Raw genomic sequence first — 23,728 nt, forward strand, 5'->3', positions numbered from 1 at the left:
ATGCTGCAGTGACATTTTGGCAGAAGAGCTCTGCATCTCAATGGACTTTACAAATGGCAATGCCTTGCTGCACCGGATGTTGAGCTGGGCACAGAGAGGGGATGGTGCAGGTTAGCCTCAGTTGCTGGCCTGGGGTTACACTGACCTGTGTCCCACGCTGGGGCCTGTTGGCTCCCTCCAGCCTGCACCCTCCTTGCTCTACTGGGTACACAGACATGGTGAAGCTCAGTGTCTCTGGGACATGTGGCAGAGTAGTGACCCCCTGGCTTTCCAGAGCAACCATGCAGCAGCTGCTAGCATGGTCCCGTGCCTGCTGGAACTAAACAATGGTGGGATGCGAGGGGTAGGGTGGTGCTCACCATCTGGTTTCCTCTCTCATCCAGCTCTGCCTCAGCTGGGAGCAAGAGACAGGAGCAGGGCAGGCCATATCACTGGCTCCCTGCATAGGGATGTAGCCCTCAGCCCTAGTGGCTCCCAGGCCATCAGTGGCAGAGGCTAAGGCCAAAACACTGCCTGTGAACACAGACGCCACTTGGGGCTGGTGGCAGGACCAACTCCCCTCCCACCACCTCCCCAGCAGGCACCTGCCTCCCATTTTGCCTAGACCCAGACAAGCCAGATTAGGAGCATCACAGCCTGGGCTAGGCCTAGCTACAGGGGCCTTCATAGCAGAGAAAGCAGCCAATACCTGCATGAAAGTAGAAACAGGCTTTATTCAGCACAAAAATATCTCCCGTCTCACACGCTCCGTAGAAAATCTCACGGCTTCCAAAATAGACGTCTGGGTTTTGCAACCACTTAAAAATGCAGCTACTGAAGGATGAGAATTTGAAGTGAAGAGGGGATGGGTGGGGGCCTGGCTTAATACTACAGCCTCACAGGACTCTGCTCTGCCTCCCATTGTGAGGAGCCCAGCCCTGCCTTGGGGGCTGCAGGTACATGCTTGGCTGAGGAGCATGCTTAGCTGAGGAGCTCGCAGGAAGCGTCTCCAGGTCACTGCACATTTGTGCAAGAGCCAGTTGCACATGCAAGTCAGCAGGCTGAAAGCCTCAGGATCTGGAGCAGAGGGGAGACAATGTGTGCTCAGCTGCTGCCCAGTTTGCACCTGCAACCCAGGGAGCATGAGCCCAAGAACCTGCTAGACTTAACAATGCAGACCTCTTCCCCACCAGGTTCACATCATCATAGCCGTTAGCACAGCTGCAGCTCTAGCACAATTAAAAAACACTTGTCCACCAGCAACAGTCCAAACCCCCACATGGGGCTGGTATTTCAGTCACCAGAGGGACCCCCCTCAGCCCTTCCTACAGGGTGACCTGCTGCCTTAGCACATGATGCACAGGGGCCGCACAGTTTCTGAACTCCTAGGTGCAGACAGCCAGCAGGACAGAGAAAGCACATGGCAACATGGGCACCTGGCTCTGGTGACTTGGAGGCTGCCTTGGGCTTTGCCTTCCCCTCCCTCTCCCCTCCCCCCCCCCCCCCCCCCCCCCCCCCCAAGACTGCCCCAAGCGAGCTACCAGAACAGCACATCTCCATCAGGGCAGATTTGTAACAGCTCTACCAGGGCACAAGGGAACCAGTGGGCATTGTGTCCTCTGTGCCCAAAACACTGTCCAGATGATGGTGCCTGGCTGAAGTCCTAAAGCCAGGTCTTGTGTACTTCCCCCTCCCCTGCATACACTTGGCAATGAGTTCCATCAGCAGCTGCCTGTACTTTGTTTTGAGGTGCAAAGGCCAAAGATGCCAAGTCCTGGAGGTTTGGTGGCTGCACAAAGGGCATTTTTAGGTCAAAGTCTCCAGAATTCAAGTTAGGCCATTTTTGGAGTTCATTACCCTCCACAGCACTGGCACAGGCAGTGAGGGCCTGGCTGAGTAACCCACTGGCAGAGCCAGGGCACAGGGAACTTGGGAGACAATGAGTAGGGGTGGGTGAAGGAGGTGGCTCAGACTGCCAGGCTGCCCTGCTGGCAGTACCCATTGCACCCACAGCCGCCAGAGCCCTGGAACACAGCATGGCCTGTGCAGCAGCCCAGCTAGAAACACTCTGGCCTGGCCTTTCCCCTTGGCTGATGGTGGCCAAGCTGAGCCAGAACTGAATTTACACTAGTCCCTAGGAATCCTCACCATCTCTCCATCCCTGCATGCTGCCCCAGGAGCTGGGCATTCAGCCCCATCAGCTCTCCACCTGGGCCATGTCCTAAGAGGAACAGCAGGTCCAGCTGCAACCTCTGGTTCCAGCAATTTTATTTCTCCCAGTGCAGCTGGTTTCAGCCCCTCCCCTGCCTGCTGGGCCCTGGCTCTTGCTATGTGGGAGGCATTCAGGCCCTGGCTTTTGCTATGTGGGCCACAGGGACATCAGGTTGTCAGAAGTTGGGCACCCCAGCCAGGCATGAAGCAGAACCAGTGAGATCCAAGTGGGAGCAAGCTCATGCTGGAGGCTGCCACTTTCCCCAGAGCAGAGACAGAGTACTGGAGTTGCTGTGTTCCCAAGGAGCCCGCTCCCTCTGCCTGTAACTCCCTCCTTACCCCTCCCCTATGGGGGCCCATCTCCAGGGCAGCTGAACTGGGCTAGAGCTATGCTTCCCTGCAGCATTATGGCAGGAGCTGGCTTCCTGCAGACAATGGCATAAACTCCTTAGGGAGCTTGACCAAAGCTCTATGCCACATCCCCCACCCTCAGAGCACAGGACCCATGGGGAACAGGCTGAGGCTCCCCGGCTCTCTGTGTCTGACTAGTGTTCGAGGTTTTTCTCCTAAGTTTGTGCAGTGGGCAACTGCCCTGTGTCCAAAGAGAACTGTATCCTTACTGCTTCCTGGGAACTGTCTTTGCCACACACTTGCCCACACCCTCTGCCCTGGGTGCAAGGATGCTCAGCCTCTGCTTTCAGCTTTCCAGCAGGCACCCTCTGTGAGCCACCCACGTGAAGTGACAGGGAAGAGCAGGTATGGGAGAAGGGGCTCAGCAGCCTGCCAGGCCCCACAGTGCAGGCAGAGAGGAGTTGTGGCTCTGTGCAAGCTGCTCCTGAGCAGCTGCAGCAGGGTGGTGCCAGCTGTTTGGCCATCAGAGCAGATTCCTGGCCACAAGACACAGAAGAGGCTGACCCAGCAAAGTGCCTTCCCAGGCTAGCCCCCCACAAGCACATGGATACAGCCTGTTCTGAGGTGCCTGTACTGTGTAACAAGGACCAGGTGACCTGCCTGACTGGACATCTAAGGCTGTGAAATTGAGGGATGTGTCTCCCTTAGCCAATGGGATTCAAAGGCAGCCCAGCAGCTGAACCAGACCTTGGGAGCTCTGCTTTGCAAGGTCATGGCTTGGAGACATATGGCAGTGGCAGTGCAGAGCAGGCCCATAGCCAAGTCCTGGGTAGAAGAGGTACAGCACAGAGGTGACCCAGAGGCAGCAGAGGCTGCAGATTGGTTCACAACACCCTGGCTTTGCTTTCCAAAGCCCAGCAAAGAGGGGCTGCAATGGGCTGGGCTGCCGCAGGGTGTTACTGTCCCTAGCTTAGTGGTGCTCTCCAAAGCTCTAGGCTGCTCTGCCTGGCTCTCTCATACACCAGTGTTCTCCAGCCTGACATCAGCACAGAGGAGGCATATGGTAACTTACTGATATCTGATCCCTTGGGGCAACCAGAGAACAGCGGTGGGTAGTAAGGCCCAGAAGGCACAGAGGAAAGAAAACCATTAAAAAACAGGAATACAGCTATGAACAAGAGAGTCAGGGGCTGGGTTTCTGTGCCAAGTAACCTCTGGACACAGCAGCCTGCAGGGACTGGTTCCCTCCATCACTTCCAAGGAAACAGGACTTCAATCTCAGAGCACTGGGGACACCAGGACGCCGGCAAGCATTTCCAATGGGTAGTGCCACCAGAGTGTCACGTCTGTGCCAGGGACAGCTCTTCCAGGCCCTCTTTGCCTAGTCTATATCTAGCGAGATCCTTCCTGGTTACCATCCCGACCACCTGCAGAAAGGAAGCCACAAAGATGCCTAAGAGCCACAGCTAGCTTGGCACTGTCAGACCTTCAGAGAGGCACAGCAGCATAGAGCCCACAGCAGAGCTTAGTCTTGCCCACCATGCACTCACCTCATTGCGATTGTCCACTACCACCAAGTGCCGCAGGCCCAGGGCCCGAAACAGCTTGAACACTCTCGGAAGAGACGCCTCCTGCAATTCACAGTAAAGCCTGGCAGTCAGAACATCCTGAGATAGTGCGAGCGGGGGATGCTGGTGGCATCAGGGAGGATGATCAGGGAGCAAAGACCCCAGTGTGCCTAGATCTTGGGTGGGGGGAGGGAGGAGGCGGCGGGTGGCAGGCATGGGATGGAAAACAACAACCAAGTGCTGGAAGCAACTCCAGCCTTTCAAACAGGTTTGGGGACATCCAACAAACAGTGCCCCTTGGATGGGCAGTGCAGGAGCCAGCTCCCAACTCACCCCAGGGTAGAAGGGTTCTTTTTGGTCTGTCACAGCTGAGCCTGACCTGTACCCCAGGAGGAGGTAGATTTTCAGCTGGGCCTGCTGGACTTAACCACACCCAAGAGAGCAGACCCAGCTCTTCTCCAGCAGCAGGCTTTGAGTGCTGAACCTAGATCACCCCAGTGAGTGGTGGAAAGGACAGTCTCTTTGCTATGCTGTGACTCTCAGATTGAGCAACACTAGGGAATGTTACCTGGGGCACCGTGTAGGGTGATGGATTCATGAACTCAGTCAGGTCCATCATACATTCACGCTCATCCTGGGAGACATGAATAGACTGGATTGGGGGGAAGCGAGGATAGGCATCCCGGAAATCCTTCAGCTTCAGCCTCCGCTGAACCAGGCTCAGGTTGGCTCTTTCCACAAAGACCTGGAAAAGGGAGACTCCATTATGTAAGACCTAGGAAAGGAAGCTGTTGGCTTCCTTGACTCAGCTGGTGGAACCCTGCCCTGGAGATCAGCCACCTCCCAGCCCAACAGATCATGCTCTGCACGCTAGGGCTCCCATCTCAAATACCAACTGGAGCATCCAAGAGCCCAGAAACCTGGCCAGGGACAGCTGTTTCAGTCTGGAGTATACATGAGAGCAGCCACTCAGACTGGGGGCTGGAAAACCTAACAGTGCAAACAAGGGTCCATTTCACCCGAGAACAGTACACAGGATCAGGTCATTACCAGCTGTCCTAACTCTGGGCTCTTCTGACTGCAAGTGACTTACAAACACAATGATTCTATGGTGACGCTCTTGACAGGGAGGCAGGCAGGGAAGACAGCGAAGGGCAAGGATCTGCCCCAGCTCAGTAGCAGCATGGGGCAGGGCCTAGTTCATTGGGCTCATACAGTCATCTCCTGGGGAGTGGGGTCAGTACACCATACTCATATGCCAGGCTGATCTTTGGGCTGCAGCTCAGGAGGAGCTACCCTTTGCCACCAGCATGAACAGCAGACTCTAGGCAGCAGTGAAACCAGCTCTCACCACATGCAGGGGTGAGGTGGGAAACAGCAGTGGCCACTGCAAAGCCTACCTCTACTGTCAGCTGCAAGAACTGCCTGTGCCACAGCCACATACCCCATCCTCGCTGGCCATCTTACTGTAGGTGGGGCACCCTGTTCAGTGCCTGCCAGAAGCTGGACAATCCAGCAGCACTCTCCCCAGAGGACAGGCTAAGAGTGGTAAAGGGCCACATGCCTTCCAAGTCCTACCTTGTGCTTCAGAAGAACGATCAGCTGTGAGCGCAGGATAAGGCCTCTCAGTCCAGCCACCTGTAACAGAGGACTCTATGGGTGATGCCATGCCTGCCAGGTGGGCCGCCACAGAACTTCCCTCCAGGACAGAGCTCAGCCACAGCCAGCCAGACAGTAGGGCTGTGCAAAATGGCACTGTTCTGTTTCGACTTCAGTTTTGAGGTATGGACAGAACAGCGTTTTGCTTCAAATTTCATTTCAAGTTGAAACAGCTGTTCGTTTTGCTGTGTCAAAACAGTGAGGCTGTTTCCAGCTTCATCCAACCATCAGGCTGGAGAAACTAACTGAGCCCAGCTGGGCTGACTTCCCATCCCCAGCCTGATCGTAGGGCTGGGGAAGGGAACTGAGCAATTGGGCTCAGTTCCTTTCCCCAGCCTGATCACAACGCTTGGGAGGGGAACTGAGCCCAGGTTCAGTTCCCTTCCCCTGTACTGTGATCGGCTTCCCGCAGCCCAGCAGCAGGAGATGGGGAGAGCCAGGGCTGCGCTCCTGGCTGCTGGTGGGAGCGCAGCCCTAGTTCTCCCATCTCCCACCACCTTGCTGCTGGCTGCTTTGAAACTCGAAATGTTTCAACACTTCTGAAACGTTTTGACTAGCCTCATTTTGTTTCAAAGCCCTTTGTTTCAATTCTATTTCGCTGTTTCGAGCTTGAAATGAGTTGAAACAGTGTCGAATCGAAACAGCCGGCGAAATTTCGCACAGCCCTACCAGACAGAGACTAGGGAGGCCCCCAGTGCTCCTTTCCTAGTGATGCCCAGTAGTGCAGTGTCTGGTGGGGGCATGCCTGAGCCCCTTCATAGAAGTGCTGGATGAAGTGGTAGCAGAGGCTGGGGCTGGGTACTGAGAGATGGGGCAGGCACAGTCACTTGGGAGGGGAAGCTCCCAAGGCCACACCTGCACTATTCGTGTGCGTGATCCCAACCACTCAGTCGCACTGATGTGCTTGGGTCTGAACCCACCACATGAGAGGATGGCTCCATGTAAAGAACATGCAAGGGCACTTTAGCAAGGAGAAAGGCATTCTTGGTATCAGAGACATACCAGGCCAGGGCACCCTTGCATACTATAGGTATTGCAGTCACATATGGCTGTCTCACTGCCATACCCATAGCTCTTCTAGTGCCAGCATGAGCATGAAGGAGTGCTGTGCAACCACCATACCCACCCTGAGCCCAGCTAATAAAGCCCAGGGCAGCAATACCCTCCACCATAAATGGCAGCAGCGCTGCTGGAGCTGCAGGGCACAAATGTCACCAGCCAGCACTGGGCCTAGGAGCACCACGTCCACCAGATCTACCCCTGCTCACAGCAGATAATCCCAGGGCTTGATGCCAGGCACACACACAGTGCCCCATGCAAAACAAGCTCTGCCACATCAGCATGCATATGTATGAGAATGTCTACTCCTAATGCACAAGGGGAAAAAGGAGACTCCCAGCAACCATCAGTCCAAGCTGGCTAGAGCACAGACCCAGCAACCGATCTAAATGCTGGGCCCAATTTAAGTGATTTAGGTTGCATTTCTGGAGTCCAGGGCCCTGAATCCCCAGTCTGTGATGGCGCACTACTGTCCACACCACCTGAGTAAGGCCTGATCTCTGGAATCAGTGTGACCTACCTGCATGGTGTCTGTTTCATTCTCTACCACAGGGAAGCCATTGTGATTGGAAGATGCATCACTGAGGATGTCCACAATGGTTCCCACCTTCTCCTTCCTTCTAAGACAGGTAACAGGTGTGCTCATCACCTCCCTGCAGGGAAAGGCAAGGCCAGGTAAGAACAATGCCCCGAGGCTGGGGTCCAGTGGGCTGCAGCCAGGGTTCACCCTGACAGATGCTCCCACAGACTTCCTATCTCATTCCCTTGCTAGGAGGAGCTTACAGGCTCTTTGCACCCTTAGGCATGTCTCTCAGGACTCTTGCCAGACAGCCAGTCTGGAAGACCATTCATAGAGCCATTAGCCAGGAGCAGAAAAAACATTGATTCAGAATGTTACCTGGTGTCACTGATGCACAAGAGGGCTCTCAAGGGGGTCTGTGCAGCACCAGTTGCCACTGGTGACAGACCTTGCTATTAGCACAGCAAGTTCAGATCCCTACCATGCTGCCAGAGCACACTTTTATGCTAGCCATGAAGTTAAGAGCACAAGAAGGCTGCTTTGCTGTCAGACAGCAGGGGGCACCCTTCCCCTACAGTTCTGAGCACCAGGCAGCACTCATAGCATCAGTCTTACAGTTGTCATGTTCTATAGAGAGTGGGGCTCCCTCTTTCCTCAGCGGCTTTGGCAGATTCTTCAAACAGGAACCTCCTAAGTCACTGTACCTGTGAGATGGTCCAGGGACGAGGCAGGCAGCCCTGCAGCCTGCATGCTACCCACCAGAGAGGCACCTGCCCCTGCTGCTGGTGGTCTGTGTCCAGTCCTCCCTGGAGAGGGAGAAGCAGGAGGGCAGTGCTCTCCTTACAGCCAATCCAGCCCCCTGTACGGGTCACCTGTGACCTAGTCATATGAGCACCCAGCATTGCCTAAAGTCCAGACATCCATCAGGCCATTCCAGAACTTGCAGCCTGGGTCAGGGGCACTGCTAGCCTAGAAATGAGGGTCCTTTCACCCACTGCCACTCTCCAGACCCACCAGCTTCCACCACTCTTTCTAGTAATACAACTCAGAGCGCAATGGAATATCTTGGTTTCGGGAAATGCTGCTGATCAGAGACAGTGTATGTGGGGAGGGGTGGCCAGGCCCATGGGTATGTCCCTCCCTCCAGCACCCCCACAGCCACCAGCCAGGCAGTGCTGGCATTTGGGCACACTGGATGCCTGCAGGACATTCCCCTAGTGGGGAAGCATTAGGAAGCTGATGCTTGCAGCTGCCAGGATGAGGCTGGATCTCATTCATGCAGCCTGCAGGTGCCACGGTCTGACTGCTAAGGCACACAGTGAGGTGGGGTGGGCAGGGGGTATTCCAAGGAACACAGCTGGGCCAAGGCAGGGCATTTACCTGGCTGTGAGGGAATGAGAAGTGACTGGAGCTTCCCAGTGCAGGAAAGGAACGCTCTGCAGCTGGATGTGCATGTCATATAGACCCTGTGGGGAGACAAAGCCATCAGGAGAGGCCTGGGTTACGCGGAACAGGCGTAGCACATAAAGACTGGAAGTTTCCCCCACAATGCATGGCTTGGGCCCCAGCATTAGGTTTTCCACAGAGCTCTGCTCTTGCCCCTCACTCCCAGATCATATCCCTTCTCTACTTCCTGCTAGCTGAGCCCTGGGCTCCCCACACAGCTTCTTGGCTTAAGAGACCTGGAAACAACTGAAGCTGATTACTGAGTCTTTAATTTTGTTCCACTGAGGAATGTGGAAGCTGGCACCACCATTACCCACTGCCCAGATGGTTGCCACAGTCAAGCTCTGCGCTGAAGGTGCACTGAGCCAGGCCCAGCAGCCTGTCTATGCTCAGTGCAGCAGTACAACCCCACGCTTATGTATGACCAGAGAGTAAGTTCCAGCTGCTTCATAGGGCTCCTGCCTCTTGTTACTGCCTCTTCCCCACTCTTGAGCTAGCACATAGCTGCTCACCTCCACAAAGAAGTCCCCAACAATTTTAGCTGTCATCAGCACCAGCATGATGGGAAAGCCATAGGTGACATTGCTTGTTGCTTCCATCATGATGACCGTCAGGCTCAGTGTCATCCTCACTATCCCACCTAAGGGGGAGAGACATGATTCCTAGTCAGGGAGGGGGCTTTAGGGAAGGAGTGGAGGAAGTGCAGGGGCACCCAGGGACCTTGGGCCACGTGGCTTGTTGCCCATCACTGCTGAGAAGACATGGACACCTGCACTGAGGCTTGGAACAGAGACTGGCAGCCACTGGATGAATTAGCAGGTTCTGAAGGAACCAGATGCCTCCAGGGAGTTGAGAGGATGCCTGGATGCTGCGTCTCAGTGGTATTTACAGGCAGACTGAGACAGTGACTTGCCCAAGGTCACATGGAGAGTCTTTGGCAGAGGTATGTACTGAGCTCTCATCTCCCAATTCTCAATCAAGTGCCTGCCTAACTAGAAAGTGCCTGTCTGCCTGCCTGCCCAAACACTGCTAAGCTGGGAAGGCCTTGTTAGGAGGGCAGGACACTTCTTGGCAGGGCTCAGGCAGTAGCCAGCATGCCTACAGTCTAGCACAGTCTGTCAGGTCCCATCAAGAACTCCTTCAGGGCCTATGCAGACAGCTCTGCTTTTGGAGTTCATCTCTGCATGGGGAACTCTCCCACTTTTGAGGACACAGCAGCCAGTACTGATGCTGACAGACTGAAGGATATAGCACCGACCCGCAGGGTACTCTGTTGGAGGCAATAGGAGCTGCATGTGCGCACTTAGAGGCTCCCAGCTAGTACTGGGCCAGCATGTGAGGCATTTTCAGAAAGTGAATGGAGCCTTCCCTGCATCTGCAGCCTGAAGACTGCACCCACAGGCTACACAAATGGCTGTATTCCAGTAAGCTCATTACAATGCCTGAGCACCAGTACCCCTAGGAATGCCCTCGCATCCCACCTCTACATGCAGAGAGCAAAAGGAGAATACTTCCTTCTTGGCCACTGTAATTTAGTTCCCATGCCACAACCCAAACCAGATGCAGGATGGTCTAGGCATGCAAATCTCCTTTTCAATTAAAAGGGAGGCATTATCTATGGTAAGTCCACTGCCAACGCCTGCCTGAATCAAGCAGAAGTTTTGATTCTAGGGCTAGTTTTTCAGTCAGATTCTTCCTAGTGGAGAGACACCAAGAAACAGGAGAGAATCCTGGGATGGAACAAGGCCTTTGTGTCATAAGCTTTCCTAACAGAAAGTCCAACTCACCCAGTTGTGCTGCAGCTCCCATCAGAGCGTATTTTCCAGGGTCAGCCCAGATCTGGACAGACAGAAGATACAGAAGTGAAATGGAGAGGCAGCCAGAATGAAGAGGCAGCCAGCTAGCCTGGCTGACAATGTTTGTCCTGCAGAGGCAACTTACTACATAAGCCAAAACTGCAGAGTGACAAAGCCTTCTGATGACACAGCATAGCTCATGCCCAGATGCATGAGCCCAGGGAGAGGGCCACACTGGTCAACTGGGAGAAAGACTAGGGTTTGCTCATGAGTTGCTGCTGCTGACTGAGGTAGGAAAGGAAGTCACCAAGCAAAACCCTGCTCTACCTTTCTAGCTTGAGAAGCTGCAGTATTGAATCCTATCATTGTTTTGCTCATTCAGTTGACTAAAAGCCAACCATGACACCCAGAGCACTGACAGACATGCAGCTCCTTGGAACAGCTGCCTGTCTGCAGCCACTCTCCCCTAGTTCTGCAACCCCACTTCCCTCCCATGTCCAGTGCCATCTTCAGAATGGGAGGGGGGAAGGGAACGGAGGGAAGCTCAGTGTCTTGGAGGGGGGCTCCAATCCACCCACCCAACCCTCCAACACAGGCTGGGCAAATCTCAGACGGAACTCCCCCCACTTCCTTTTTCCCCTCCCATTTTGAAGACAAAACCAGGGGCTGGGCTGGGTTGGGCTGTATCAGCCCAGCTCTGCTCCCAGCATATACTGATAGAAGTTAATGAAGGTGTTCTGCTTTGGAGCATCTTCATCTGAACCCTCATGTAATGTAATGTAATTGTGGGAGTTTTTACCTTCCCCTGTAATATGGCCATACCCCTGGGTATTGGCCTCTTCCTTAAATCTCTTGGTGGGCCTAATAGTTGTGCCAGAAAGTTGTTTGTGAAATTTTTAAGAATAGGTTAGAGAAACACTTGTCTAGGATGATTTGATAGGGATCCTGCCTTAGGCAGAAGGTTGGACTAGATGACCTCATGAGGTCCCTTCCAGCCCTATTTTTCTGTGATTCTGTCTGCATCCCCCAGTCCTCTCCTAAGCCTCAGAGCTCCTGGCTCTGCCAGGCCATAGGGAGCTCACCAAGAGAACTTGGGACTGTACTGTCAGGGAAGAGGGCTTCCTGCAAGTTTCTTGATCCTCCATTTCTGAAGGCTTCCTTCTCCTGGCACATCAGAGCTCCTACCTTGAGCAAGCAAACAGGGACACTCACCGATCCAGTCAAGTAGGACAATGAAATGCCAAACAGCCTCCCCCACGCAGCACCAATCAGCAAAGATGGGATGAAGACTCCTGCAGACACCGTGAGGCCATAGGTCCAGCAGGCCAGAAAGAAATACATCAGCGTGAACATCCCTAGGGTCATGGGGTTGTAAGTGCCTGCAGAGAAAGGAGGCCATGTCAGTGCATGTTGCCTCTTCTGCCCCTTGAGCTCACATACTTCTATGGATCAAATTCTGGCAGTGTCAAAGGGCAAATGTCAGCTCAATAAGGGCAATCACATCAATGCCACTGCCTGGATGCAATAAGGAGATGCTGGTCGAGCAAGCTAATTCCATCTGCACATGAGCACCAGCACTCAAGGTACTGAAGCCCCAAGCAGACAGAAGCATCTCCCAGGCATCTCAGGATGGGGATTTGTCCCCCATCTCAAGCCCTTCATCTGCCATCCAGCATATCAGCACCAGCCTGATTGCTTTCCAGGCCAATGCCCCTCTGTGTGCAGCTAAGGCAGTTAGAGGAACAATTCATGGAAAGTCTCAAGAATCACTATTTCCTAAAAGAAAGGCAAAGAACTGATCATCCCTCAGCTGAAAGTTACCGGCAGAGGGATAGCACAGTGTGGGAGACATTACAAAATAACTGTTCCCTGGCCCTAGGTTTGTAGGGGCCTCTTGGTAGACAGCTTCAGAAAGATGATGGTGATAATGTTAAATAATAAAACCCTGGAGGGCCTTTCCCACTACACAGTGGCCCTACCTCCTACTGCTGGAGTCCACTAAGCAGAACTGCTGGTGTTTCTTAGCAGTGAGGTCCATAGATAAATTATGCGTTACAGGAAAAGCACTCTCCTCCCATCAGTATTAAGCCTGTTGCCTTTCAGTCCTGTCAAGTCCCCCCAGGCTTGCATTCCAAGGGATGGTGAAGATTGAACACACACCCTCCTTCCCTTCTCCCACCCCCTATAGGCACCTCAGCAGTCTCTCAGTCCACTCCTGTCTCAACTAACCTGAAGTTCTGTGTCTCCTGCTGCAAACTATTGCACTTCTTCCCTCATTTCATTAACATTAAACTCCAGTTCTAGTGCAGACCTCAAATCTCCCGCTGCTAAGCTTTTACCATGATTCTACCTGACCAGTTAATCTGCTGCTTTGTTTCTCCAGAATAATCCTTTGCCTCGTGTTTCACGAGGATTTTGTTTCCTTACCAGACACCTGTAAAGGATTTGTCAAACACTTTGGAAAGCCCAGATTAGCTGTGCCAACCAGTCCTTTCTATGTTACTGGGACAGTTGAGGAATTCTAATAACTTAGGTGCAGTTTTTCTCAGGAGAAGCTGGTCTGGTTAGACCATCATCCCACACTCCTCTAGAGCTCCATTTCATTTTTAAATCCTGTACCAAGTTCAGCGCAGGAAAGCTCCCTGCAATAATTACTATGAACAGCCCTTCTGTCTTTTGAAATTAAATGGAAGGAGTTTTGATAGTTACAATGAAGCTGCCCCACTGTGTGAGGACTTGCATAAAATGAAGGCCCTTGTTGCAGGGCCTGAAATGCAGCCCTTTCCCTAAACATAACCCCCACCAGCACTCTCCTGCCATACAATACTAGGCAATAACCATATTTAGTATTGCCAGGTAACTTAGCATCCTAGTTTGACCACTTTTATCATCTTTACTGATAAATATGCCTGTCCAGCCTCTTGTTGAAAACTTCCAGTGAAGGGGATTCCACAACTGAGGACTCTGACCTACAATATAGAGCTGGGAGAGTGGTCAGGGACCACACAAGTTTGGTTAAAGATAAAGCAGGTTCCCTGGGTACCATGGGTTTTCTCTATATACCAAAGTCACTGCTACTTAGTGTGGCCAAAGCTGTAGTTGCCATCAAGTGTCTACAATTTGGATTCTGTATCAAAAGGCTTGCTGTGAAATTTAATTGGCTGCTCCAGGAGGGGTAGAGGTAGAGGTGTCATTTAGAGTAAAAGATAGGACTCTTTGGGGCACTGGAAATTAAATCCTATTTCACAGACAGTATAAAGAGTGAAATTCACATCCAGAAGGTAAATTCATTTATGAGCAAGAAACCCAGGTAATCAATCAAGTAGCAGCCAAGAATTGCAGCTTTTAGAGGGAATGTGTAAAACAGATCAGAAAGACTGAAGAATGGAGAAGGCTTTGCTACTCTGTCACCAGAAGGTCTCTGTGGACTATTGCCACTTCCCAAAGTTTTCATCAGCATCAGAATTTCCTCCCCTTTGAGCACAGGGGGTATAATACTAACCTTAGACAAAGCAGGGGTGGAGGGGAGGGGGGCAGAAATTTTCAAGGATGCCGTAGTAAGAGAAGAACTTGTGGATAAAATGTAGTGCAGTGGTTCTCAACCTTTTTAGACTCAAGGCATCCCCTCCATGATTTTTGTGAGTTAAGTGGCACCCAATTTCAAAAACAAATGTATATAGTATAGTGCTTACCCTCCTTGGAGAGGGGCAGGACAGTGGGGGTGTAGCAGGGTTGTTCAGGCAGGGACAAGCATTAGCCTGCATTTATCTTCATTGCTTATCTGCTTATCTACTCACACCTCAAAGCACCCTTCAAAGGATCTGGCAGTACCCCAGGGTGCCCTGGTACTCTGGCTGAGAATCACTGATCTAGAGGAGGCAAAAGCTTCATGTCATTGGCTCCTGCTGCACATAAGACTTTGATCACTCAAACTCAACCTACTCATGTCTGCCTAGGGCCTATGCCATTTTTTTACAAGCAAAGAATCACAGGGTTGGAAGGGACCTCAAGGGTCATTTAGTCAGAGATACAAGATAAGCTGTTGTTAAACCACCCCAGACAGATGCCTGTCCAGCCTCTTGTTAAAAACTTCCAGTGAAGGGGATTCCACAACTTCCTTGGGCATTTTGTTCTGCTGTCCTATAGTTTGGAGAGTTGGGACATTTTTACTGTGATTTAATCTGAAACTGCTTTGCAGCAGCCTAAACCCATTGTTTCAAGTCCTGCCCTCTGCAGCAAAGGAGAAGAGTTGTTCTTTCTCCTCTTTATGGCTGCCTTTCCAAAGTTTAAAAACTGCTTTCATTTCCTATCCTCCAATCTCCTTTTCACTGAACTAACCGTATGTTTCCTCATATAATAAAGCGATGGGAGTGCAAGTTATCTCTGTCGATCACCTCTGGATCCTCTCCAGTTTCTCTACATCCTTCTTAAACTTAAAAGTTACAGTAACCCAGAATGATGCACCATAGCACTGGTTAGGCCTCAGCTAAACTAAATGGAAAGGCGTTATCATCTCCCATGTTTTACATGCTATACTCCTGTTAATGCAACCCAAAACAGGATTTGCTTTTTCAGCAATTATGTCACGCTGCTTGCTCACCAAAGGTCTTTCTCTGCAACTCTACTGCTTAGCCAACCATCTCCCATTATGTTTTGGTTTTCCCTCCTTAAGTTTAGCCTCTTACATTTGCCTTTGGAGAACTGCACACAAGATAACAGAATTAAATTCAATGATCTGCTGGGATCCTTTTGAATTTTCCTCCTATCTTCACAAGTTTTTTAAACCCCTCCCAAGTATACCATCTACAAACTTGATCAAGCAGGAAGAGCAAGCTTCCTCCAACTCATTAACAAAAATGTTAAACAGCTCCTAACCCAGAGCAGATTCCTGTGAACCCCAATTGAAATAGGTCATTGATTTTTCTCCAAAACATAGAAGACCCATCCCAAGTTACAGAATTTTACAAGCAAGTAAAGCAAGAACAATGCAGAAAGTTCTGATGTTTTGACAAGGAGTCAGTGGAGACTAGCTACTGCACCAAGTAACAACTTGGGGACAAAGAATTTTGTAAAAGGCTTATGATGACACTCTCTATTTTCAACTTCTAAAGCTTTGCGGAGTGGGATGGAAGGAGAGAAACCGCTACAATGAGCAAGACTTAGAAGATTAACACATACCCTGCCCCCTACAGATTTCAGTGGGCACTGTTCTGGCCAGAACTGCCCTCATCAGCACCTGGCACAGTATGGTCTTCACTGTGTATAAATGATGGACAACATGTCTGGCAGGAGGCCTTGCTCTTTTCCAAAAAGGACGGAGGCCTTTTCTGGAACTCTTACTGACTTGCACTCAGCCCACAGAGCAGGGAGCATCAGGGAAAGGGGGTGGTATACTGTGCCCCACAAGGGAGAGCTGCTACTGCTACCAAAGCAAGGAAAGCAACCAGTGCCCCTCTCCAATTTTGCTCATGTTGTTCCACCGATAACTCAGGTCCCATTACATAAGCAGTAACAAACCCGGAGGATCATGAAAGAGGCTGACGACACTTTTCTCTGGTGTGTTGAAGAAGGCAGTGGCCATCGAGTTATACTCGCCATCGGCACAGAAGAGCTGGGGGAAGAAAGAAAATGAATGAGTGTTTCTTTTAGAGCTGGGAAAGCCCACACAATAATCCTAGTACAGAAAAGCCTCCAGAGCACTAGAATTTGTGCAGAGGCAGCATGGGAAAGGGTAGAAACCTATAAGGCAGTTATAACCAGGGATCCTGGTTTTCCCCAATACAAAAATCACAAATTCTCTGATAAAAAACCCAAAATCTGGAACTAAAGTTAAAAGCCCCCCACGGACCTGCTAGTGCCCCTCACTCCCCCCCACAGCCTCCACAGTCCTGCTCATGCCCCTTACACCCCCCATAACAGCCCCCCACATGCAGGCACACGCACGCATGCATGCATGCATTCACACCCCCAGCAGGTAGGTGTGGGGGGAGGGTGCGGGGGAAGGAAGGCATTGTGGGGTACACAGATCAAGAATGGTGGGGAGGAGTGCACCTCTGTGCCTGCTCCTGCGGAGGGGACATGGCGGGGGGGAGGTGCAAGGGTAGTGGTGCCCCTCTGCAGACCACACAAGTGCTGCCCAGCTGGAGGAGGGTGGGGCTCACATGCAGCAGCCTCCACTGCACTGGGTGTCCCTCTGTGGGCCACACACACCTGCCTGGCCGGGGGGGAGAGGGAGGGGGAGGCTCACATGTGGCAGCCAGCACTGCAGCACATACCGTGTAGCTTTCCCACCGCTGGCTGTGGGCAAACAGTGCAAGGTGTGGCGGCAGCTGCCACATGTGAGCCACCCCTCTCCCTGGCCGGGTGGGTGTGCGGCCCGCAGAGGGACATCACTGCCCTCACCCCCCTGACCCTGCTCCTGCAAGCGGGCAAAGAGTGAGCTGAGCTGGGGGGCTGGCAGTACCCCTCCGCCACCATGCCCTGGGATGCACTCTGTTCCCCTCCCCCTCTCCCTACCTGCTCTGGCTGAGGGAGCAGACGGTGTTGGGGAAATTCCTACCAGGAGTGTCTGCTGGCTGGCAGGCACTCCATGTCTTCCTCCAACACCTCCTTGCTCCCTCAGCCCCCAGCCAGCTTCCCCGCCAGCCCTGGCCCACAACCCTCAAGCCTCACTTACCTCCAGGAACAAAGAGTGATCCTGAGGCAGCCTTTGGCATCGGGTCCTGCCCTTTCTCCCCCTCTCCTTTCCCCTCCAGGCAGGGTTGGGGGTTTCCTGCCCCTTTTGCAAACAGCTCTTGCAAGCTAGAATTCAGCCAGCCTGTAGAGCTCTTTGCAAAAGGGGGAAATGTGCAGATTTCCCTGCTAAAAATGAAAATCCACGGTTTTCTCTGATTAAACCAGGAAATCCATGGTTTTTTCTGTTTTTCCATGGGAAATGGAAAACTCAGATCCCTGGTTATAACCCTGCTCACAAACACAGCCTTAATTCAGCCCTACTGCACATTCAGGTATGTTGCTAAAATCCTGCGTTACTGCAACTAGAGACCCATTGACCTGCCAGTTGCCATGCTTCATAATCTGCACCCAAGATTAGGAAGGTGGTACTGGTGACCTCTCCTTTGCCATTCCCCAATTTCCAAGCTCTTGACTTGGATGCTGTGAGTTCTATTAACAGAGTATGAATGAAATGATCTGCTTTTCTGCATTAATCCCATAACCCAGAAGTCCTTGGTTGGACCCCTACTGAATACTGCACTCAGCAAAACACAAACCCCAGGACAGCCTTGCCTCATTCAGCATACACTTTAGTGCCTGCCCGCAGGCCTACCAGTGAGAAGGGACTGGCTACAATGGAAACACAGAAGCTCCCAGTATCAGGTTTGAAGCCAGTTCCTCTAGAACAGGGGTTGGCAACCTTTTTGCTACCACAGGACAATGCTTGCTACCCAGCCCCCACCACAGGCTGCAAATCTCTGCAGCCAGAAATCAGCAGATGCTGCATAGGGAATATGGAACAAGGTAAGTGGTAGGAACTGAGGCACAATGCCTGTGCTGCCCTCATAGCAGCAAATGACAAAGTGAACAGTAGACAGTAGCACCCAGGGGAGGTCTCCTCTGCCGCTCTGGCTAAAGCCTGCTACAAATTCCCCAAGCTAGGGCAGCTGGATCCAGTCTCTTCATGGTCCTGATCCAGCCCACAGGCCTTAGGCTGCTGATCCTTCCTCTAGGACAGTGGTTTTCAATTGAGTGACTGCCCTGGCCCACCTTGTACACAGCTAGATAAACCTAATGCAGGGAGGAGCATCCAGTTTTGCCACAGCCCTTCCCAGTCTGCTCCTGCACACTCCTCCCAGAAACAGAGGCTCGCAGGAAGTTCCAACTACCCTGTGCATCTCCATTTCCAGGAGGTGCCAGGGCGGTGAGAGACCAAGAAGGGCTGCAGCAAGAGCAGATGCTCTTGCCTACATTAGGTTTACCCGGCTGTGCACAAGGTGCAGACGGCAGTTCCACCTGACAGCACTGGTGGCACCACTTGGTTGAGAACTACTGCAATAAGGAGAGGCAGGACAGCAGTGATTCTCAGCTGGGGATGCTGTCAAATTAAAGAAAGTTCTGGAAGGGTGCCTGGAATCTAAGAAGGTTGAGAACCACTGTTCTAGGACCAGATACACATCTCTGTCTTGTTGGCTGCCCATTAAAAAAATTACCCTCACCTCTCTGTACTCTGGACCCCACCCCTGCCTTTCTAGGCTCCAACTTCAGTTACCACTTCTCCTTAGGAGCAGGAAAGTTATTAAGACCACCGTGCCCTGGCCTGATCCCAAGAAGCCCTGGGATCACCTTGCCAAGCTGTGTAACACAGTATTCAGAGGTGTTTCTGAACAGAAGCCATCCCCACCGTTGGGGCCATGTTACAGCCTAATCTCCTACCTGAAGGGGATAGGCCACAGCATTTCCTTGGAGGGGCTGGCAGTCCCTGGAGCAGTAAATCATCACAAATCCCACAGCTGCTGTCACTGCTGCCACCAACATGGCCTCAACCACTTGCAGGCATGGGCGGTGGATGTACCTGGGAAGAACAACACATGCCAACTGAACACAGAGCACTGCCTTTTGCCAACCAGGGACCAGCTGGCAGGAGTCCAAGGGCCAAACAGCCCACCAATTCTGTCCACAGCTCTCTTCTGATACATCAGCATTTTTTGTACCCCAGTCACAGCACCAATCTGAGCCAAGGTGCTGCCATCTAATTCTTCCAGCGAAATCACTGGCTGTACCCAGGCACATGCTGTACTACAGACACTACAAGCAGAGGCAACCACAGAGGAGGCATTTCAAGGTGCAGTCAGCCACATTTGCAATGGATCAATATAAAAGGGACTGTAGGTACGAGGCTGAGGAATTGTTGTCTCCTCATACAGCTTAGCTTCATCACTGTCCCAGAGGCACCACATGGGGCTGCACTGCAAACAAGAACCTTGGATATGTGAATTAGATGCCAGCCTGCACTGGTGCCTCAGCCCCAGAGCCCTTAGCAGACTTTATGTAATGTCACTGGGTACAGCAACACATGCATAGTTATGTAAGAGATATGTTCATAGAGGGGAGGTAGGAAATGGACACACCGCACCAACCTGATAGACGCAGTCTTCTTCCCTTTCCCAGACACATTGCAAAAGCCACTATGGATCCCACTGCTAGACTGAACCCTGGTGACAATGTCCTGAGCATATGCAAGTACAAGGATATGCTGGAAACTGCTGTGTGGGGCCAAAGGATGGGAGAACAGAAGCAAGCTTTACATGTAGTTACTCTGGGCTGTCCTCACATCTCTGAAGTAGGCCTCTCCCATCAACTGTTCTCACAAGGAGTCAGAGGAGGAGGACCAAAGGTTTCAGGTGAAATGGGAAGGGGGGGGGGGGGGGGGGGTCGCCTGCCTTTCCTTGAAGAGAACTGCCATGGTTGTTTATCAGACTGGACAAACATTTCAAACTGCAAATACCTACTGTTAACCCAGAGCAGCCACTTTTTGGAAGGACCCCATCTTTTGACAGGATATTCTTGAACTCCCTAATGCTGCCACAGAAGGCTGACAAGACACTTCCTCAGTTCTGTTCCTGTAAGTGATTCCTCCCTAAGGGAGACCTTTTGGGATGCAGCTAGGGCCTTAAGAGTCCAGCAGTTTTACTAAGCAAGTTTTTTTTGTTTTTTTTTTAAACAGACTTTATGGTTATTACAGACTTCCAGCTACAATGAGATGGAGCAGTGGAAGTTTCCACTGCTCCAACTCCCCTGAATCTCCATTGTGTTCTGTCTGCAGAAGGACATGGTATTCTTCCCAATATGCACTAGATGCTGGTTTTTTGAGCTACTTGTTAATGAAACGCAAGGTGCAGAAACAGATAATTGCGAAACAGATTTTCTGGGCAAGTGGACAATTCTAACATGGAACACAGCCACTTCAGCAGATCTTTGAAGCAACGTGACTTGGTGCTGGTTTTCAAGAGTGATTTTGAAAATGGGGCTTAAGCTACACAGGGTAAGATTTACAAAACATTAATAGGTGTCTTTGCATGTGCTCTGGAGGCTGAGGGGGAAGGGGTGCTTTAATTAGAGCGGCTCCAAGAGCTGCTCCAATTAAAGTGCCCACAGCATCTTGTGTATTCAGCATCCTGTGCTTCAAAATGGCAGTGGGGGTGCTTTAAGTAAAGCTTGTTGAACAAACTTTAGTTAAAGTGCCCCCCCCCCACCATTTTGAAGCATGGGGATGCTGAATTCATAAGACACAGAGGCTGCAGGAGCACACTAAATATCACGCTGCAGCAGACTTAATTAATTGAGTCTGCTCTGACATGCTGTAATTACAAGGCATCAGAGAAGCCTCCCTGCACAGGTACAGGCACCCTACGAGCTTATCTATCATATAACCCTAGCATTTAAAAGTGAGGAAATTGATTGTTAAGTCAGTCAGAGATCTTACATTGTTCAAATGCTCACCTAATAGAATGAAACGTCTTTCACAGAACTACTAGCCAATTGCCTGTCAGGAATGACGGGGGTGGAGCATGCAGGGAGGGAGCCCCGTGCCCCACCGTCCAGGCCCACATGCCTTTACCTTCTGCTGCATGGGGTCCAGGTCCACTCCCCCCCGCAGCAGTGGCGGGAGGGGAGAAGTGGGCCCAGGCCTGATGCGGGGTAGGACTGGCCTGAGGGTGGGCAGAAGCCAGCCTGCCGCTGTGAGGAGAGCAGCAGGCCCAGGCTAACCCGGCAGTGGCAGGAGAATGGGAGGAGTGGGCTCAGAGCTGTGGGGGAGGATTGGGCCGGGGCCCAAGAGGTGGGGAGGGGGCCTGAGCCAGGGGAGAAGTTGTCCCGCCGAGGCGGTGGAGGGGAGCAGCAGGCCCGGCCTAATGCAGCAGCAGCTGGGGGAGGGGAGGAGCGAGCCTCTCCCCCCTCTCTCCCCCCAAGGCCTGGGCCCACTCCTCCCCCACACCCCTCCTCCCCTGTCGGCTCCAAGCCCGCTCCTCCCGCTTCTCTGCTGCCACTGGGTTAGCCTGGGCCCGCTGCTCCCCCTCTGCCCACATGGGGCCCAGGTCCACTCCTCCCCTCCCCCCACCACCGCTGCGCACCCACTATTCCCCCCACCCATGTCGGGACCGCTCCTTCCTCCACCACCACCACATCATCCTGCAGCAAGCCCTGCAGGTGGTGACAACAGAAGGGGGGAGGGGTGGACTGAGGCCAGAGCTGTGGCCTTGCCCACCCCCCTGCAGCATCCCGCCCTCCCCACGCCAGTGCCACCACCACCTCCGCTCTGTCACTGCCCTCTGTTCTGTCCGCTCCGTTGCCCCTGCCTCTAGGGACCTGTTGCCGCCCGTTGTCCCGTGTCCCCACCATCATGGCGGTGCTCCACCAGCCGCCAGCTCACTCCTGTTCAAACGTTTGTTCGCACTCTGATTAGCTGTTTGTCAGCCAATCAGAGCGTGTATAAAGCATTACAGACAGACAGACAGACAGACAGACAGACAGACAGACAGACAGACAGACAGACAGACAGACAGACAGACAGACTTAGGCTTTTATAATATTAGAATAGAAATTAGGGTTGGAAAGGACCTCAGGAGGTCATCTAGTCCAACCCCCTACTCAAGGCAGGACCATCGCCAACCAGGTCATCCCAGCAAAGCATTGTCTAGCTGGGTTTTGAAAACCTCCAAGGAAGGAGCTTCTACCACCTCTCTGGGTAACCTGTCCCAGTGTTTTACTACTCTCCTAGCAAGAAGATTCTTCCTAATACCTAATCTAAACTTACCTTGCTGCAACTTGAAACCACTGCTCCTTGTTCTGTCATCTGCCACCACCGAGAACAGTCTAGCCCCATTGTCTTTTGAACCCTGCTTCAGGTAGTTGAAGGCTGCTATTAAATCCCCTCTCAGTCTCCTCTTCTCTAGACTAATAAGCCCAGTTCCCTCAGCCTCTCCTCATTAGTCATGTGTCCCAGCTCCTGAATCCTTTTTGTCGCCCTCCACTGGACTCTCTCCAATTTGTCAATATCATTTCTGTAGTGGGAGGCCCAAAACTGAAAACACTACTCCAATGTGGCCTCCCTAGTGCTGAATAGAGGGGAATAATCACTTCCCTTGACCTACTGACAACACACCTACCAATACAGCCCAGTATGCCGCTAGCCTTCTTGGCAACAAGGGCACGCTGCTAGCTCATATTCAGCTTATTGTCCACTGTAACCCCCAGGTCCTTTTCTGCAGAGCTGCTGCCCACCCAGTCAGTCCCCAGCCTGTACTGGTGCATGGGATTATTCCATCCTAAGTGTAGGACTTTGCACTTGTGCTTGTTGAACCTCATGAGATTTCTTTTGGCCCAATCCTCCAATTTGTCTAGGTCACTGAATCCTAGCCCTACCCTCCAGCCTATCTACTATTCCCCCCAGGTTGGTGTCATCTGCTAATTTGCTGAGGGTGTACTCTATGCCTTCTTCCAGGTCGTTGATGAAGACATTGAACAAAACCGGCCCCAGGACTGAACCCTGGGGCACTCCACTTGATACCTCCTGCCAACTACACATCAAGCCATTGATTACTACCCTCTAAGCCCGATGCTCCAGCCAGTTGTCTATCTACCTTACAGTCCATTCACCCAGCCTGCAAGAATGTTCTGGGAGACTGTATCAAAAGCCTTGCTAAAATCAAGGTATATCACCATCCACTGGTCTCCCTGCATCCACAGAGCCAGCCACCTCATCACAGATCAAGGGTGGGCAAAAATACGGCTCAGGGGCCGGATGCGACCTGCCAGGCTATTCTATCCAGGTGGCGGGGGCCCTAAAAAATGTAGAAAATTAATATTAATCTGCCCTGGCCTGCCTGCCTGCCTGTCATGAGGTCCTGGATGGCTTTCTGAAATTCAGTAAGAGGCCTTCTGCCCAAAATAATTGCCTGCCCCTGTCATAGAAGGTAATCAGGTGCGTCAGGCATGACTTGCCCTTGGTGAATCCATGCTGTCTGTTCCTAATCACCTTCCTCTCCTCAAGTGCTTATAAATGGATTCTTTGAGGATCTGCTCCATGATTTTTCCAGGGACTGAGGTGAGGCTGCCTGGTCTGTAGTTCCCTGGATCCTCCTTTT

The 23,728-nt window shown here is 52.1% G+C and overlaps 1 protein-coding gene across 2 annotated transcripts in view; it reads right to left on the reverse strand.

Annotated features, from left to right (window-relative positions):
* Positions 1–693: 693 nt before the first annotated feature.
* The window catches only part of CLCN7 (chloride voltage-gated channel 7), a 64,269-nt gene continuing 41,234 nt past the window's right edge, over positions 694–23,728 (reverse strand). For both annotated transcript variants that reach the window (XM_059716674.1, XM_059716673.1), the window contains 11 exons: positions 19,020–19,158; positions 16,107–16,200; positions 11,802–11,968; positions 10,581–10,632; positions 9,306–9,433; positions 8,728–8,813; positions 7,348–7,480; positions 5,688–5,747; positions 4,678–4,854; positions 4,092–4,172; positions 694–3,968 (listed from right to left, as the gene is read on the reverse strand). In XM_059716674.1, the coding sequence (XP_059572657.1) occupies positions 3,882–3,968; positions 4,092–4,172; positions 4,678–4,854; positions 5,688–5,747; positions 7,348–7,480; positions 8,728–8,813; positions 9,306–9,433; positions 10,581–10,632; positions 11,802–11,968; positions 16,107–16,200; positions 19,020–19,158 (1,204 nt within the window). In that variant the 3' untranslated portion in view covers positions 694–3,881. The remainder of the gene's footprint in view (positions 3,969–4,091; positions 4,173–4,677; positions 4,855–5,687; positions 5,748–7,347; positions 7,481–8,727; positions 8,814–9,305; positions 9,434–10,580; positions 10,633–11,801; positions 11,969–16,106; positions 16,201–19,019; positions 19,159–23,728) is intronic.

This window comes from Alligator mississippiensis, chromosome 13, assembly GCF_030867095.1.
Source record: "Alligator mississippiensis isolate rAllMis1 chromosome 13, rAllMis1, whole genome shotgun sequence".
In the NCBI taxonomy this organism is placed as follows: Eukaryota; Metazoa; Chordata; order Crocodylia; family Alligatoridae; genus Alligator; species Alligator mississippiensis.